Source organism: Calidris pugnax, unplaced genomic scaffold (assembly GCF_001431845.1).
Source record: "Calidris pugnax isolate Ruff unplaced genomic scaffold, ASM143184v1 scaffold20, whole genome shotgun sequence".
NCBI lineage: Eukaryota > Metazoa > Chordata > Aves > Charadriiformes > Scolopacidae > Calidris > Calidris pugnax.
Genome location: NW_015094510.1, coordinates 1644660 through 1661555, shown reverse-complemented (window position 1 = coordinate 1661555; position 16896 = coordinate 1644660). Strand labels below are relative to the sequence as shown.

Sequence of the window (16896 nt, the reverse complement as noted above, 5' to 3'; positions counted from 1 at the left end):
ATTTCTGCGCCGTCTCGTAGGCAGAAAAGATGAAAAGTTTGTCGTACGCCGAAACGCCGGATCGATCTTAATGCTTGCTCTGCGTGAGCAGCCTGTGCCATGGCTTTATCTGCCTGTCCTTGATGATGTTGATTACTGCGCCGATTATAAAAGACAGGTTTTCATTAGCATGAATGTTTATAACTTCCTCTGTAGGTAGCTTGCGGCTGGCTGAACAGTATTGCCTTTTATTTGCAAAGCGTCACGCGCCTCGCATGCCATCATCTTTCTTAGTGGGTAACAAATCATGTTGGATTATGGTCTTGTTTTGTTTTTGCAGACGAGATGTGAAATGGAGAAATACCTGGCACCTCAGCTCCCGCCCGTTCCCGTCATCCCCGAGCACAAGAAGTACAGGAGAGACAGTGCCTCGGTCGTAGACCAGTTTTTCACTGACAGCGAAGGGTTGCCTTACAGCATCAACATGAACGTCTTCCTCCCCGACATCAGCCACCTGAGAACTGGCCTGTACAAATCTCAGCGACCCTGCGTAACCCACATCAAGACCGAGCCGGTCACCATCTTCAGCCACCAGAGTGAAACTACTGCCCCCGCCCCTGCCCCCACTCAGGCCCTCCCCGAATTTACCAGCATCTTCAGCTCCCACCAGACTCCCGATGTCAACAACATTTTCATCAAGCAGGAGCTTCCTACTCCAGATGTTCACCTTTCCGTCACGCCCCAGCAAGGCCAGTTGTATCAGCTCTTGAGCTCCCCGGATTTAGATATGCCCAACACTACTCCTCAGGCGGCCGTGATGGACTCCCTTAACAATGTCTCCATGCCGTCAGCCATGGGGGGCCTTAACACGCTCTCCTCGGCTGTCCCACAGACTGCGATGAAACAGTTCCAGGGCATCCCCCCCTGCACCTACACCATGCCAAACCAGTTCCTGCAGCAGCAGGCCACTTACTTCCCTCCTTCGCCCCCGAGCTCAGAGCCTGGAAGTCCAGATAGACAAGCAGAGATGCTACAGAATTTAACCCCTCCTCCTTCATATGCTGCAACTATAGCTTCCAAGCTGGCAATTCACAATCCGAATTTACCAGCGACTCTGCCCATGACCCCCCAGAATATCCAACCGGTCAGATACAACAGGAGAAGTAACCCAGATTTGGAGAAGAGACGTATCCACTACTGTGACTATCCTGGTAAGCGAGCCGTGCCACAAAATCCCACCTCTTGCAGTTAAAAAAAAAAAAAGTATGAATAATTGTGGAAGGGGTATAAGTGGTTTTCTTTAGCTGTAGTCTACACCTAGGGAGAACTAAATAATTTCTCGTTAAAGAAGAATTTAGCTTCTCTATTGTCTTATTTTGTGTGGCACACTTTCACATTCTTTAAATAACGTACACCCTTTTCTTCATGTCATTTGTAATTCTCCTAAACCCATGAGCTCATTTTACCGTGTTACAAAATTTTTACCCCATAGAAAAAAAAAGTAATTTAAAAGTGATGGCCCTTTCTAATGCAAGTGAGTGTGACTGTGCAGCTCCTGCTCCACTTTCCCAATACTCACGATGGGGAGTTTGGATCAGTTTGGATCTGCTGGCGCTGAAAGAATCGTTTCCGTGCGGGGTAGCCGAGGCCACAGCCGTATCTTCCCTGCTACAAACAGGGGATTCAGCTGCCCGCAGAAATCCATTGAAACTACCTCTGAAAACTGTCTACAGATGGATTCCCTCCCAGCCTCTCCTTCTCCTACGCTGAAGGGGAAGAGGGACCTGACAGTAAACCGTGCCTCCGTGTAGTAGTGTGTGGTAACGGATAACGAGGCGCTCACACCCATCCAAGCACAGAGAGGAGCTGCTGCTCCTGGTCGGTCTCTGCCTTCCCCAGCGTAACTCTCAGCAGTGTATCACACACTTGGTGTGCCCTCTGAGAAGTGCTCGATGGAGGAATTACACTGAGCTCTGAGTAACAACGACACCAAGTCTGGCTTGATCAAATCCTCAAGGAATTTAAAAAAAAAAGAATTCCTCCTCTGAGTTGTTAACTTATGTAGCAGTTGTTGCTGTACGTAGATTGTAGCAGCCATTGGTCTATATTACATTACAAGGTAGTAAGTCTACCAGAAACATAAACATTTTTCTCTTTTCTATGCAAAGCAACATATCCCTAGGAGCTTTCTGTATCAAATTTTACTTCTAAACGATGATGGTGCCAGAAGGTAGTAAACTTAAATGTTTCCAGGTAGTATCCCAGCACTGAGTAAGGAAGTTTAAACAGACGGTGGAGCATTCCTGTTCTCCCTACTGAAATGTTTCTCTGCTTTTTTATTTTGTTTTGTTTTAGGCTGCACGAAAGTTTATACAAAGTCTTCTCACTTAAAAGCGCACCTGAGAACTCACACGGGTATGTACTCACGCTCTCGCCTGTTCCTTCATGGCTGACACATTTTCTGAGAAAGCAAGTGTGTTTGATCTGCCATCTTCCCCTTCTTTTCCGTGGAGTGGTGTGGGTTCAGGCTGGCGGTTCAGTTAAGAAAAATTTAAGGTTTGGGCAATGGGGGAAAAAAAAATATCCTTTTACAGAACTCAAAATGGCCAAGAATGAAACATGAAAACTTTCCTTTTCAATCTAAAATGCCATAAAGTGTTAAAAAAAAAAAAAGATTTTTTTTTTTCCCCTTGAATAATGAATTAAGCATGTTATAGTTTTCAGATTTATCTGCATGGAATTTTCTTGTTTGGGCTTTCTCTTTGATCTGTTAATGTCATGAAAACTCGCAAGATACCCCCATTTGCTTCATCCTTAGCATTAATTGCGCTTTTTTTTTAAAAAAAAAGACAAGGGGTTCTATATATTTATTTTTTTAACAGAAGACATAATCTCAATTTTTTTTCTGTCGGTGAAAGGCATTAAAATGGAGGACGTGAGAAGTGTCGGTGCGTCACGCTTGTGTTCTGTGCCTCGGTCCCGTTCTGCCTGCAGCTCCAGGGGCAGTCCCGGCTCCTGGGCCTGCGTGGAGCGGGGCTGGGGACGGTGCTGCCCGTGCGTGGGCAGTGGTTGGGAGGTGGAACCGCTGTGGGTGCTCCTCGTAAGCCTTCACCTGCTGAGACCCGGGGAGAGGAGGAGAGAGGGGGACGGGGAGCTCACCAGCAGCACACCTGAAAGTGTTCGGGATGGTTCTTTGCTGGGCTCTTAGTGCAGAACCGGTCTAAATCAGTGAGAAGCACATGATGGCTTTTATAAAGGAATTGAGAGGGCTGTGGCTCCTGTTTTTTCAAACCGAGTATGAATCCCAGCTTTTTTACACATGGATCTCCCTTCAGAGCCAAACACGAGTCACAGTTCAAGCAACTGGCTTTCTTGGAGCAGGCTGTCAGCGCTACGGCTGCACCGTTCCACCGATGGGGTTTCACCTAAGTTTAAACCAAAAGTCAAAACAAAACTTAGCGTGAGCTATGATCTAACAAAATGTTTCACCGTCTCTATGGAAACAAGGCCTCCTATTCAGCAGCTATTTTGAAAGGGTTGTTGGATTATCGTAAAGAAATTGAGTATCTCCAGACTAAATGTTACTATGGAAATTTTGTTTTGATAAATGAAAGAGTTATCTGTGTTGCAGTCGCAGTAAAAAAATTGAAAGCAACTGTACAAAGATTATTGCTCTGCATTAGTAATATACTAAACAAGAACACTTTTAAAAATATTTTTGATACATCTAATCGCTCATTAGCAGTAAGCTTAGTAAGAAAGAAATATTTTCATGAGGCCATAAACCTGAATAATATCAGAGAGTATAATCCCATTGCTCTTTAATAAATAATCTGTAAATTTAAGAGAGTGCGATTTCCACTTACGCACTTTAAAACCAGTATTTAGTTGCTGGCTAAATACCTTGCTTGCTATTATACAATAACTAGGAAGAGAGATAAAAGCAAAGCTTCAGCCTAAAAATGAACATTACACAGCCTTTGAAATGCACACTTTTCTGTTTTTTAAATTATTTTCTATCTTTTTTTGTATCTTGAGTAGTAGTGACTTTAGGGTTTATAAAGTTAAGAACTTGCGTGCTTAGAAACACATACCACCTTGCCAATATATATCACTTAAGGTCACTAATGTTTATTGTTGCCTTCACTTTTTTACCTATAGATATTTGACCTTAGAAATGTGGATAAATGTGCAGAGGTCAGAGGAGCTGATGTATTCATGGAAACAAGAATGTTGTTTTAGATAAAAATCTAGTGAACTTAAGCAGGTCTGTAATACAAAGGGTCTTCTGGGGAGGTGAATGAAGGGATAAACTGTCTAAAGAGTGCATTTCATGCAAGAATGTGAGTCCCTATCCTGTTACCTGCCTTATTTCAGAGTTTGCATTAGTTTAACTCTCCTGAATATTCACCTAATACTTGAAGATTTCCAGCACCGATTCTAATCTCTGCCCTGACACATGGTTGAAAGGCATATTACAAGCAAAATCTCTGACTTACCCAGTACAGTAAATCGGTTAAATGAATGTTAAAGTAAATGGGCACGAACTCAGGGAAACCTGTGAAGTTGCAGAGCCCTCCCAGGAGCACAGGGGAATGTCCCCATTGATCCCCAAAGAGAAGGGCTCGATGCCGAGGGCTGAATTTGGGTGTGTGCCTCTGTGCATCCCATCCCCCAGAACTATGAATTCGTACAGCGCTATTAAGCTTTGATTTTCTTTTTTTCACTATTTTTTTAAATCTTTTTTTATAGAAAGAGGACTTTGGTGAAGCTTTTACCTTCAAAGTCTAAAGCGAGTGTCACGTAATCCATTTTAATAAAGTTGTGTGTGATATTCTTTCAAATCCCTTCGGGGATAACAGACCTGTTTATCTGGCTAAACCCGTTCTTTAGTAATCATGGACCACTAAAGTTGTTTTCTCCTTATTCTTAGTTTCTTAACAATACCTTTTAAAATTGGCTGCAGTCTCTCTCTCATCCCAAGCAGTCCCCACCCTTCTCAGCAATCTGTCATCTTAAAATAAAAGAGCCTGCAGCAAAGTTTGTCTGCCATTAAAAGTCAAGACAGACCTTATGGTTTTGCTTTTGTATTGGAAAATCTCGGTCTTTTCACAGTATTTATTTAGCAACCTTTCTCTTCTGAAAGGCTTTCACTGGCTTTAGTAGACGTCCTTTGAGAACAAACCTAAGGGAAATGTTATTTTTTGATAGGTGGAAGGTAGGCTGCAGTTTTTTTTTTTTTTTTTTTCCAATTCAGATAGGAACACACTGTCAGACTTTATAAATTACATTTAAATAAAACTATAGGAAAATGGGCAAGAGGAAAATCCCTTACATTTTTCTTCTTAGGTATTCCCAAGGTGTTTACCTTACACCAGGTCAGGTGGTATAAACTGGTATAGTTATTCTGATTTAATGTAATTACACTAGACTTTTGCTGTTGATTAGGAGCCCAGTGTTCACGTAGAGCTAAGCAAGGTTAATGTTGCTGAAGCAGGCACGTGTTTTTCTTTCTCTAGGTAATGCTTTAGTGTTTTTCAATCATGAAGTAAATTTTAGTTATTGGTAAACTAAACTAAACTAAAACCTGCTCTGAGGTAGAACAGAACTGATAACCCCCAAATTGAACAAAGATTCCAATGCTGCAAAGATACAGGACGCTTTGTATCCATCTCTGTGGAGTCCTGGAGCAGCTGCCCAGTACATTTTAATACCTTAAAACGCTTCAGTATGGTGTCTTAATTTGATATTAGTTGTTTCTGAAACAGGTAAAATGGTATTCAGTACGCTAACATACCTGTGGGGGCAACTCTCAAAACAGGTTGGATTTTTTGACCTTTTAAAGCAGGGATTTTCTTTTAAAATAATTGTACCTGTTAGTCATGGAACAAGTTTCGTTTCATAACCGGCGTTGTGCAACTACGGTGTACAATGGGGGAGAGGGTTATGCGTTTATTGCGGGCTCTCCAGCAGTAAAACCACCTCAAGGCTCTGGCATAACAGCTCTACGTCCAACTTAAAAAAAAGAAACGTGCCAAATGTCAGTGAAAAGCACTTGTGTGTTGTAGATAAACCTCATTTGTTTCCTTTTCTGGCATCCGAGTATACGCATGCATATCAAGTAAACCTTTAGAAACAGAGGTCCTATAACTTTACCCTGTTAGATTTCTTTATATGTTGGGGAAGTGGAGCCTTTGATACGCAGGCGCCTGGAATACCCTACCTGTACCTTACCTGTAACGCTGCAGAAGAGCCGCTGGCTTCACGTTGTTGGGGCTTTTTTATTTATTTTTATTATTTCTGTGAACAGCTGCACACTTCAGAATTGTGTATGGTTTGAAGAGGAAAATCTGTCATTGTTTTGAACACACCAAGGCACGCACATTGAGGACATTTTCCAGCTGCATGTTGGTTTTCCCTATACAGAGTCTTTGTACAGGCATGTTCTCTGGTCACATGGTGGGCTTGCCATTAATAGTTTCTAGCATTAACTGCAGAACTATTTCATCTCTATCTATAGATCTAGTTTGTATTTGGTGATGGGAAGTGGAAGCCGAGATAACTCCAGAGAAATGGCATTTCTCTAAATGAGATGCACTCAAAATACTTCCACTGTCCCTAGTTATTTCAACTGTTTATGTAGGCACGGGACAGCTGCCGACTTCTGCGGTTCCTCAAGGTGTTAAACGTTTTATTTTATTTTAGATCTCTGCCTCAATAGATCCAGAATTAAGCTCTGATGGTACATCAGAATTAGAACTGGTCGGGTGCAATAGCCTTCAGCGGTCCATAGGGCTTTGCGCTCTGAGTTTACCATAGCAGTATATGGTAAAGGTGGCACCATATAGGATTGCCTGGGAGGTCAGGAGGCCTGTTGTTCAGAAGGGAAGACAACTGGTAGTTGGACTCCTGCTGGAAATAAAACATGTATTGACTCAAATCCTCTTGAGAGTTAGGGATTTCACTCGAGGTGTACGAGTGGGCAGCAGAGGCCCCAGAAGACTTTGTCTTGCTCATAGCAAACCCCATCTTGGAAAAAAATCTTCCTAGCTACCAAAGTAGCTAGTAAGTAATATTTCTGTGCAGATTCTGCTTCTTTAACCTGTTAGATGAGTCAGTCAGTTGCACAGATTATACTTTAAGGAGGTGTCAGTAAATACCGTCATTGAGAGAGACAATAAGGAAAAATGGAGGGAGAGTTTAATGCACTTTGTCAACAGCTTTATTTAAGAGCAGTGTTGCTAGACACTGCTGGAGAATATGTTGATATCTTTTATTTATGAATTCTGCTAAATCCATTAGTTGCCTGTGTGAGAAATGGAAGTACATTATTTTCCTGTGCAAGCCACAGTTTAAGGGAAAATTATGCGTTTTTCTTCAAATGCTTTGTGAATGATTGCAGACCTTGGGATTAATTGATCCGGTTCTTGATCTGTAGTCATAACCTAGATGAGGCATGTTTGAATGCGTGGCTCAAAAGAGGGTGAAATCTTAGCAACGTGATCCTAAATTTTAATTAAATATTACTGGTCATTCACATCAACGTCCAGTGCACAACTTCTATGAAGCAGGAATTAAATTCAAAGGTGTCAGGTGAGGGGTGCTGCTTTTAGATTTTAGATACTGAAAACAAAAGCCTAATATTTTCTTTTTGATTAAAAGCCTAGAAAGTCCCTCTAAGCATGAAAGCTTAAAAAAACTGTTGTTTCTGTCAATTGCTCCCTGAGAGGATTAAACTTCAGTTCCAGGATATTTGATTCCTGATAAGGAAACTGTTGACCTAAGAGACCGGCTTTAAATATAGTTCATTTTGAGACCGCCCTACATAGGCTAATATAGTCCCAAGATTCACAGCAATTGCTGGTGATTAAAACTTTCCATTATTTGATTAGACATTCCTTATTGTAATTAATTTCTGAGCTTGACTGGGACGATTGACTCCTGGTTCCAGGGTAGTGTGTTGTTTGTTGTTTGTTAGATGACCTGCACCTCCCATTGGTGAAAGATTAGAAACATTTAAGTAATGTCCTAGTTTAGTCTGAGTATCTTGGTAGCAGCATTCCTGTCCTGTCAGGTTGCATTATTTATATTCAGTGATCTCTTAACAACTCTGATTAAGGACATATTAAAACCTTTGATTTTGGCAAGTGTACAGCGCTTCGCTTTGAGTTAAAATAGCTTTAATGTATTGCTTTCAATTTATTTTTTTTGGTGTGTGTGTGCATACAGTAGATGGAAATCTGGAAGTCTACAGTACGTGTTTAATAAATTCCATTTTAAGAGCACCTCTTATCTGACTGTACAAGAGCCAGTGTTATTGGTGTGAGAGCTAAAGAGCTGCTCTAGCACCAGAGGCATAGATGAGGAAATGTGTTCTTCGGCACAGGACGTGTAGACACAGCCACGCACCCCAGATGGCACGGATTTCTTACGAACCTACTTTAAAAAAAAAATAAAAAAAATTCCTTTCCTCTTTGTTTGCTTATCTCCTTGAAGAGAGACCACCTCTGTTAAGACAGAATGTTATGCCAGAAAGAAAATAAACCATTGCACAGGCCAATCAAGATTCTCCAGTAATCCTTGAACTGCGTAAGACAACACTTGGCAAATTAAGAGTGCTTCAAGCGCTGGTGGGAGCTCTGAGAAGATAATGCCTTCTGTGCCTCTGGAGTCAGAAAGGGAACGAGGCACAACTCTTTTGACTGTCCTCTTGCTTACCAGTCAGTTAATTTTTTTTCCTATTCATGCTTTTGTTAGGGAGAGGTCAAATGCTGCTTGATTTATCGGTGATCAGACTTAGGAAACGCAACAGCTCTCCATTACAGGATTCCTTAAAATGCCTTTTTGTTGTGAAGAGGTCCGTAATGGTCACCCTCTAGCCATTGCTATGCTAAGGAGAGGCTTTACCACATTTTAAAAAGTGCAGCATATGTTATGCATTCATATCACTGGGAGGCCGGGTGTTTCAAGGACTAAATTTACTTTGTCACTCACAAAATAAGCTGGATGTACCTTGTGTGCCATCAGCCCTCTGATCCATCTCCATCTTGGACAACCAAGAATTTCAGTGCACTAAAGAGCTTTTAAACACCTGAGGGATTTCTTTCTTTTGATATTTCAGCTTTCTGCTCGTCCTTTTAAACCCAAACCCTTGTCTTAAAAAAAGGGCGAACACCCAACCAACAAGCAGCTTTAAACAACAACTACAGGGCTTAGTTGATGGCAGAAAGGCTTAATTTTAGGTAAATGTTGGGAACTAAAAAATTCTTCTGAATGAATGCTGACATAGATTCAAGCAATTACTTTCAGTTCCGGTCAGCCTGGAAGAGTCCAGAGTTTAGAACCGTGGTGCTGTGAACTCAAGGAAAGCTATTTCGGGCAAACTAAACCAGAGGAAAACCCATTTTGTTTGTTTGCATTTTTTCTAAAAATCTGAGGCTATAGCATGTCAGGAAGGTAAGACAACTGATGTTAAGCTGTGAAAAATTTGGAAATAAATGCACTGGAAAACTTGGAGACAACATAAATCTTTATAATAACCTGTTTTGAAAGTGGAAATAGCACAGGTTATATACATAACTGGTGCAGTTGTAGTGCAAAAGCTTCTGCTTTTCCCACCACCTTCTTATCACACCTAGTTGAGTATTTTTTAAAAGCCGAACTCTTGCCATTAGAAATAATTCCATAATAAACACAAGTAAGATTAAAATGATGGAAAGAATGGTGGGGAGGGCTGTCTTCATACTTTTATACCCTTACGAGCTGTAATCAGGTGTTGTCTTTTTGGAGGCTCTGAAAAACATGCTGCTTTTTTTTCCTCCAGGAAGCTCCAAACTCATCGCTCTGACAGAACTTTCTGATAGGAAATAAGAGAAGTTGCAGGCGTTGGCTGGTGTAATACCTGTATTTGGGTTTCTGCATACCAATAGAATTACCTAACTTTAGGTTTGAAAATCCAGCCCTTGTTGTTTGCAGCTTTAAATACGAAGAAAACCATCCTAACAGTGAATTGCAGAAATAAAATCATGCAACTCTTTGTTGAAATCAGGAAGTTTATTTTTATGTTTGTGGGGAAATTCATTGCTAATGGAGGTTTTCAGTGACTTGTTTTTTTCCAAACAGAATTTTAAACAGAAATGTTTTCTTGAACAGAGGCTGTGTGTTAAAGATAGGTGATGGTTAGATGAGCATGTTGTATGTGGATATCCAGACATCTTCCTGACTTTTTTGGGGTTTTTTTTTTTTTGCAACCTCACAGCATTATAAATTACTTTTTTTTTTAACAGACACACACATTGCAAGCAAAATAGTCTCTTTTCAGGGTAAACTCCCTTATCTCTTGCTAGGTGCTTTCTGTAAAAGAGCTTCCAAACTAAGCGTTAGGGCTTACAATTTCTGTGCCTGAGTACAAGCCTGTTTCTCAATGCTCCACAAATATATTTTTTAAACTGGAGAATGGATACATATTAACAGCTCGAGAACTTAAAAATATATTTTGTGATGTATAAGCCTAGCAAAATATTTTAAATCGGTGATACTGGAAGGAGGTTATGCAGAAATCCAATTAAACTTATGAAATCCCTATCCTGTTGAAGTCTAATTTAAAGGAAAGCAGTTCTGTTTCCCAGAAGTGCTGTGTATAATATTTCTGGCTTGGGAAGAAAGGGTTGGAGTGTGCTATTTGGCTGGAAATCGGTACCAGCTTCCTCCATGGTGTTTTAGTTGAACAGTGTTGACATTCTAACAAATCCCGTGGAAGCTCCCCTGAAGTGGAGGAGTTAGCTGTTTTCTTGCTTTTACAGTGAAATATCTGTTTGATACCGCGCTCGTGTTCCAGTAACCAAGCATTTGGTGACCAGTGGCATTCTTGGTTTAACACTCTATAGAAGCCCTAAATTGCTGGAGGAAAACCAAATATTTCTGAAACTTTACAGCTACTGTATTTCGCACAATCATTAAAGTAAACAAATCTTACATTACTGCGTGGCCAATGAAAACAGTGGATAAAGGGTTCAGTGTCCCTTGTTGTGTATACCTGCTTTTTGAAAAAAAAAAATAAATCTTCAACCCCAGGTTTCTCGGCGCTTCAAAGTCAGCGTAGCAAAGAAGTAGGATCACTTTAGAAAATATGTAACGTGAGGCTCTTTTTCCCTTGCCACAGGAACTTAACCCAAATTCTTATTTCTGCTAGATGACAAAAAAGCGTGTGTATAGGTTGAGAGAGAGAAAATACTACCAGCTAGTTGTTCTTCTGCTTTCTTTAAAGGAGTGAAAATAATCTCCACCTTCTTTTTCTTGCCCCCCTTCCTCCTTGCCCAAAAGGAAAACATTTGAAATTGATTCAGTTCTTAAATAGAACTTTCCAACGGAAACTAGCATTACAAACATAGATATTCAGTATTTTACCCCTAGGATTTATTCAAAATAATCCGGGCCTCTACGTTGGCGCTAAAAATACATTTTCCAGTTCTCACTGCTGGCCAAAGCAGGGGTTAAAAGCAGCGCTCTGGCTTTCATTTCCACTACAGAAAAGTAACACTGTTAAAACAATCTGTGGAAGGCACCGGCTCCTTCCCCTGCGCGCATCCCCCGAGCGGGGCTGCAGAAGGCACCGCCTGGCTTTTCCCCCCAGCAACGCCACTGCCCAGGAGGGTTCGTGGCTGTGGCAGGTGGGGGAGCCACCCGTGACGTTTCTGGATGGTGTCACTGGGTCCCCTGGAGTTTGATGGGGGTCTGGCTGTTGTGTTCAGCATTGATTTGGAAGCTGTGGCACCCAGCAAGGCATGAGGTTCATCGCTGGTGGTTTGTATGGCAGCAGCCTTCATATCACCTGCTGATGCTGCTAGCAGGTTGAAAAAAAGTTTTTACAGGGCACAGCAGTTTTGTTTGGAGTTAGGCAGGGTCAGGTACCACCTGCACAGGACAACTTTAAGACTGCTTTTTCAGCACAGTGTAGCCCGACACTGGGTGAAGTTGCACGTGCTTCGTATCTCCGTGGTGCCAAGCTCAGAAACTGTGATTTTAAGTCTCCTGGTGCCCCGTTCCAGTAGGGTCTGGGTATTCCTAGGCTTTTGTTCAACATTACTCTCACTCCTCATGTAATTGTGCAAAGTGGACAAGCAAGCATCTGGAGCATATAGAGGCCTGACTATGTGTATGCTCTCTCTGGGCAGTTAGGACGGGGGGATCACAAGACTGGGAGTTCAGCATTGAGTATGATACGGCAGTTTTAAGTGAAGGCTTTTAAAGAAGAGTTTAAAACCAATATGGGAGGAAAGGAGAAAAATAAAGAAATATACTGGCTTTAAGGGAAGGTGCTTGGAATGCAGGAGTAACGTTTTTGTGCAACCTCCATGCGTGCACGTGTGTTTTAACACAAGAGTGTTCACAGAAGATCTCTGATGCGATGCCTGTGGATCAGCAACACAGTCTTTTACAGAGTGCAGTAATGACCCAGTTTAAATACATTAAGGATGATGTATGTAGCGCAAAAGATCCCTCACTGAATAGAGACCTTTCCTATCACGCTGCCGGGAAGACCAAATGTGTTATCTCAACTGGCTTCTCTGATGTTAGAAAAGCTTTACATGCTGGGTTTGAAGAAATCTGTATTTTAACCTACATTTTATGTAGAGCAAGAAAGAGTCCTGTATGATAGATCACTCCGGTCTTCAGTCGGCATCAGAGAGGGTAAATTCCACTGGGATGGAAATCTGTAATGATTTGTGTTCTCATTCGCCATCCACCAAATAATTTTGAACTCTGTGAGAGGTGATGCCAGGCTCAAAGTTTGTTTTTCTTATGGGATGATATGTTTCCACTGCGATTTCAATAAATCCCCGTCGCTGTTTATGCAAAGAGGGGGTTGTTTGGTCGGGTGGTTAGTTTTTCTTGTAGAGGTCTGGTTCTGGTTGTGACCGTGCTGCCAACATGAAGTCACCTCCCGGTTGTGAGCAAAGGGCTGGTTTTGCTCTTAGTAGTAGATGGAAAGTTACTAGTTAGTTGATGAGAAGAAACAGTAGAAACTCCCAGGCAAAACCAGTTTCATCATTTCTTCTGAATGATAAATTAGCGTCTCTGAAGTAATGTTCTGGAGTTTCTCAAATGGTTTTCTCTGGGTAACTGGTGCAGAACAAACAGTGCGATTGCAGGATGCTGGCTTCTGTCTCTCTTCCGCGTGCTCGTGTGATAGTAAAACAGGGAAAAGTAGGAGTCACTCTGCTGTGGGATTGAGGCTGTGAGGTCTGAGACCAACGGGGATGGAGAAGACCTGTAAGATGTGTTGGAAAGGACTTTTTGGAAAGCTCAGCTTTAGTCTCATTCTGCTCCAGATGAAGCTCCTGCTGAGTGCTTTGATAAACTCAGTTTTCTGTTTCTTCTTTCCAAATGGGTCAAATTAATACAAAGGATGTAGATATATCAACCTGCTCTCCCAACTGAAAGGTGTTTTTGTCAACCAACATCAAGCAATAGCCTATAAATAGGTAATCTTAGCTTATTTATTTATATGAAGCTTGCTTGTAGGGTGACATCATGTCCATACCAGCTCCCGAGCAGGTGTATGTACGCACATAAAGTTCTGGTTTCACACAGAAGTCGTCTTGGCTTTGTGGCTTCATGTCTCTCCCATTTCAACAAACACCTATAAATTATAGGCATGCTTAAAATACCCCGTTCGTCGTTCTAAAATGGATGAATGTAAATATTTTAGGTGCTTGGGCCGGTGTATTCCAGGACTAGCTGGATGCTTCGAAGCTGTATTCAGAGCTGCTGCAACACAGCAAGTTTTCAGAGACACTGCTCCCATACATCACTATAGACTGGTGGGGACAGCAGGCACTTGCCACCTCTAAAATACGATTATTTAAGCACCTGATTGTAGGTGTTTCATTCTGAAAATGGGTGCTTTGATCTGTTAGGTGCTTTATCCTATATATAGCTAGCCCTAAGTGGGATACCACAAGTTTTTATTGCCCCTGACGTTTTAGAAAATACTATCCCCGTTGTGTTTGTAACACACTGTGCCCCTTTCTTCTCACATCAGAAGCTCTCGAACAGATCTGCGCTCTACAAAGAACCTATATAGAAATCTTCCTTCCCATTTCAGACCTCTTAAAAAAAAAGCTCTGTATAACTTAATTTATCTGTTTTTAAAAGGTGCAAGCGTAAGTTATAAACTAGGTTGGATTGTTGTGTGAGACTGTTGGGTTTTTTTCCTGCTCCCTCTCATATTGAGATGAGTGTAAGGGAATATATTTCAGTCTCCTGTGGTTTTTTTTTTACCTCTGTGTGTTTTTGTGTGCCATAGCTGTCTCCAGCTTATATGTTGGAAAGTTTCTTAGGTTTTACCAAGGTATTAAATCAGAGATTCAAGAGGAAAGTTCACTGAAAAAACCAAAGGGGCTGTTAGTTCAGGGCCTACTGAATGGAGCTGTGAATGAGGAGACGTCTTGTTTCGTCACCCGTTGCTGCGTTGCGTTGAAGAGCGACGCCATTCAGTGTGGTCTGGCACCAGTTGTCCCCCGAAGGCTCTCCAGCTGACGGTCCCCTTTGCTCTGTGCCCTCTTCCAGGTGAGAAGCCCTACAAGTGCACGTGGGAAGGCTGCGACTGGAGGTTCGCCCGCTCGGATGAGTTAACGCGCCACTACAGGAAGCACACGGGGGCCAAGCCCTTCCAGTGCGCCGTCTGCAACCGCAGCTTCTCCCGCTCCGACCACCTGGCTCTCCACATGAAGAGGCACCAGAACTGAAAGCTGGACTTGTCGCCGAGGCCGTTCTGTATCTATGCAATTTCCTATTGACTCTCGACGTACAACTAAGATTAGTTTAATTTTGGAGTATGGGTTACCCATTTAAAGGAAATCTCAAGAGAAACTGGAAATGTATATTTTGTATATTTATGCAGAAAAAGGGAAGACACTGTATCACGATACCAGAGTGTTTGGTCATTTGTTTGCTCTCATGATGTATAATGGCTTTAGTCAGCAGGTTTCATCTCTTTACAAGTATTATGTCTTGACACATTGCAGCTCTATACATTATTTTTTTTTTTCCCTCTTGCGGTGTTTTGACCAAAGCACTGTCATTCTTGTGACAATGTTTAGTAAATGAGTTAATGAGAGGCTGCAGATGAATGAACGCAGTGGAAAAGCCATGAAATGTAATCTGTCAGGTTTTTACTGGACATATTTAGTACTTGTGGGGTTTTTTTTTTTTTAAATGTTAAGTCGTTCTGTGGAGTTAAAGTACATAGAAAAATTCATAAACAGCCATAGAACAAAACATTTTGTTCTGTATGTTGCATGTTTGCTATGACAAAGATTTTGTAAATATGCAAATCAGCTTTTTAGGTTTAATACAAAAGTTTTCTAAGAACCATCTGAAAAAAGCAGTTGTTTTACATTTGGTAACACGGCACATTTACAAAAAAAAAAAAGTTATTTAAATACCTCTCAAAACGGTACCAACTTAGCTTCGTTTTTCTTAAGAGAAAGGAGCTAAGCGTTCAGATGTCTCGTACCTGTTAACTCAAAAGGGTGTGCACTGAATATTCAAAGCAGGATTTTGTTTTCAAATTGCTTAAAAGGGCAAAACACGGAGAGTGAACTGCAAAGTCAATGGTGGAAGCTTAAATAACGGGGATAGTTGCGATGAACACAGAATGTTAAACCTCTTACTATAAGCTAAACTTAGTATCACTTTAAAAAGAAGGATTTAGGATGCAATTTTCATATACGGACATGTTAAGCTGGTTCAGCACCAGTATGATCTAGTTTCGTGTGGATATTGCATGTAATTTACTGGAAGGTAAAGGATACAGTAATTTTGTCTAAAATTACAGTGCAGTTTAGTTAATCCACTCTTCAGAGCGACACACGCAGGGGAAAATTTACTGCTGACAAAAGTAGCTGAGACTCCGCTGAAGTCAACCAAGTGGTGCCCTTTTATGCTAACGATGACTTTGATCCACCGTGTTCAGCCTTGAAAGAGGAGATGAAGGGCCAAAGAGAGGAGGGTTAGACCGTGTAGGATTTGGCCAGGCAACTGGAGAAAACCAAACCAACCTAATAAGTGTCTGGACTTCACAAGCTGTAATATTAAGCTGTCAACCAAAGGCTAGACTAGACAATCAAAAATACCAAAAAAAAAAAAAAGGGTCTTGCAGGAAACCTAGCTTTGTTAAAACTGTTGTTTGTCTTTATTTATTTGTGGTATACGATAGACTCTTTTTTTTTTTTTTTAAGACAATTTTACATATACTTGATAAATTATAGTTTTTGTTTGTTATAGTTAGAAACGTTGCTCTTAATGTAAATAGTTGACGAACGATGTAAATAATTTTGTAAGGCTTCAAATGTTTATACGTGGAAACACACGGCATAAATTGGTTGCTGTTTTGCTTCTTTTGCCTCCCCCCTCCCTACCTTATTTTTGTATTGTGGTATTTCCTATGCAAATGACGGAGCAAACAGCTGTATAGTTGTAGAATGTTTTGAGAGAGAATGAAATGGTTTATATATAAAGACTCTTTTTTTTTTTTTTTTTTTTTGCAAAATAAAACAAAGTGCCTAATGTGTGTGCGTGTGTGTGTGCGCGTGTGCGTGTGCTCTCTGCAGCTCCCGAGAAGGAAAGCTCTGTGTTTTAGCACTGGGAGCTGGAAATGGTAGCGACACCAGGCTGAGAACGTCTGTCCTTCATAGCAGGGATTGTCTTTTTGGAAAGTACCTGGCATTTCTGGCATCCTGCCCCCGACGAAGGTCATAAATGTTGAAGGGATAAGGGATGGTGCTTTTCTGCCTTCAGGACCTTAGAGGAAGTGTGCAGTAGCCTGAAAATGGTTGCAAAAGTCCTTCCACGGTAGTGTGATTGTGAAGTAGAGGTACCGTTGGGTGCGTGGAGGAAGCACACAAATTCTCT

The 16896-nt window shown here is 41.4% G+C and overlaps 1 protein-coding gene across 1 annotated transcript; it reads left to right on the top strand.

Moving 5' to 3' along the window:
• The first annotated feature begins 319 nt into the window (after window positions 1–319).
• KLF5 (Kruppel-like factor 5 (intestinal)) lies at window positions 320–16504 on the top strand. The gene is made up of 3 exons (XM_014966207.1): window positions 320–1190; window positions 2335–2394; window positions 14551–16504. The coding sequence occupies exons 1-3, from the start codon at window positions 332–334 to the stop codon at window positions 14727–14729; spliced, it is 1098 nt and encodes a 365-aa protein (XP_014821693.1). The 5' UTR covers window positions 320–331; the 3' UTR covers window positions 14730–16504.
• Window positions 16505–16896: the final 392 nt, after the last annotated feature.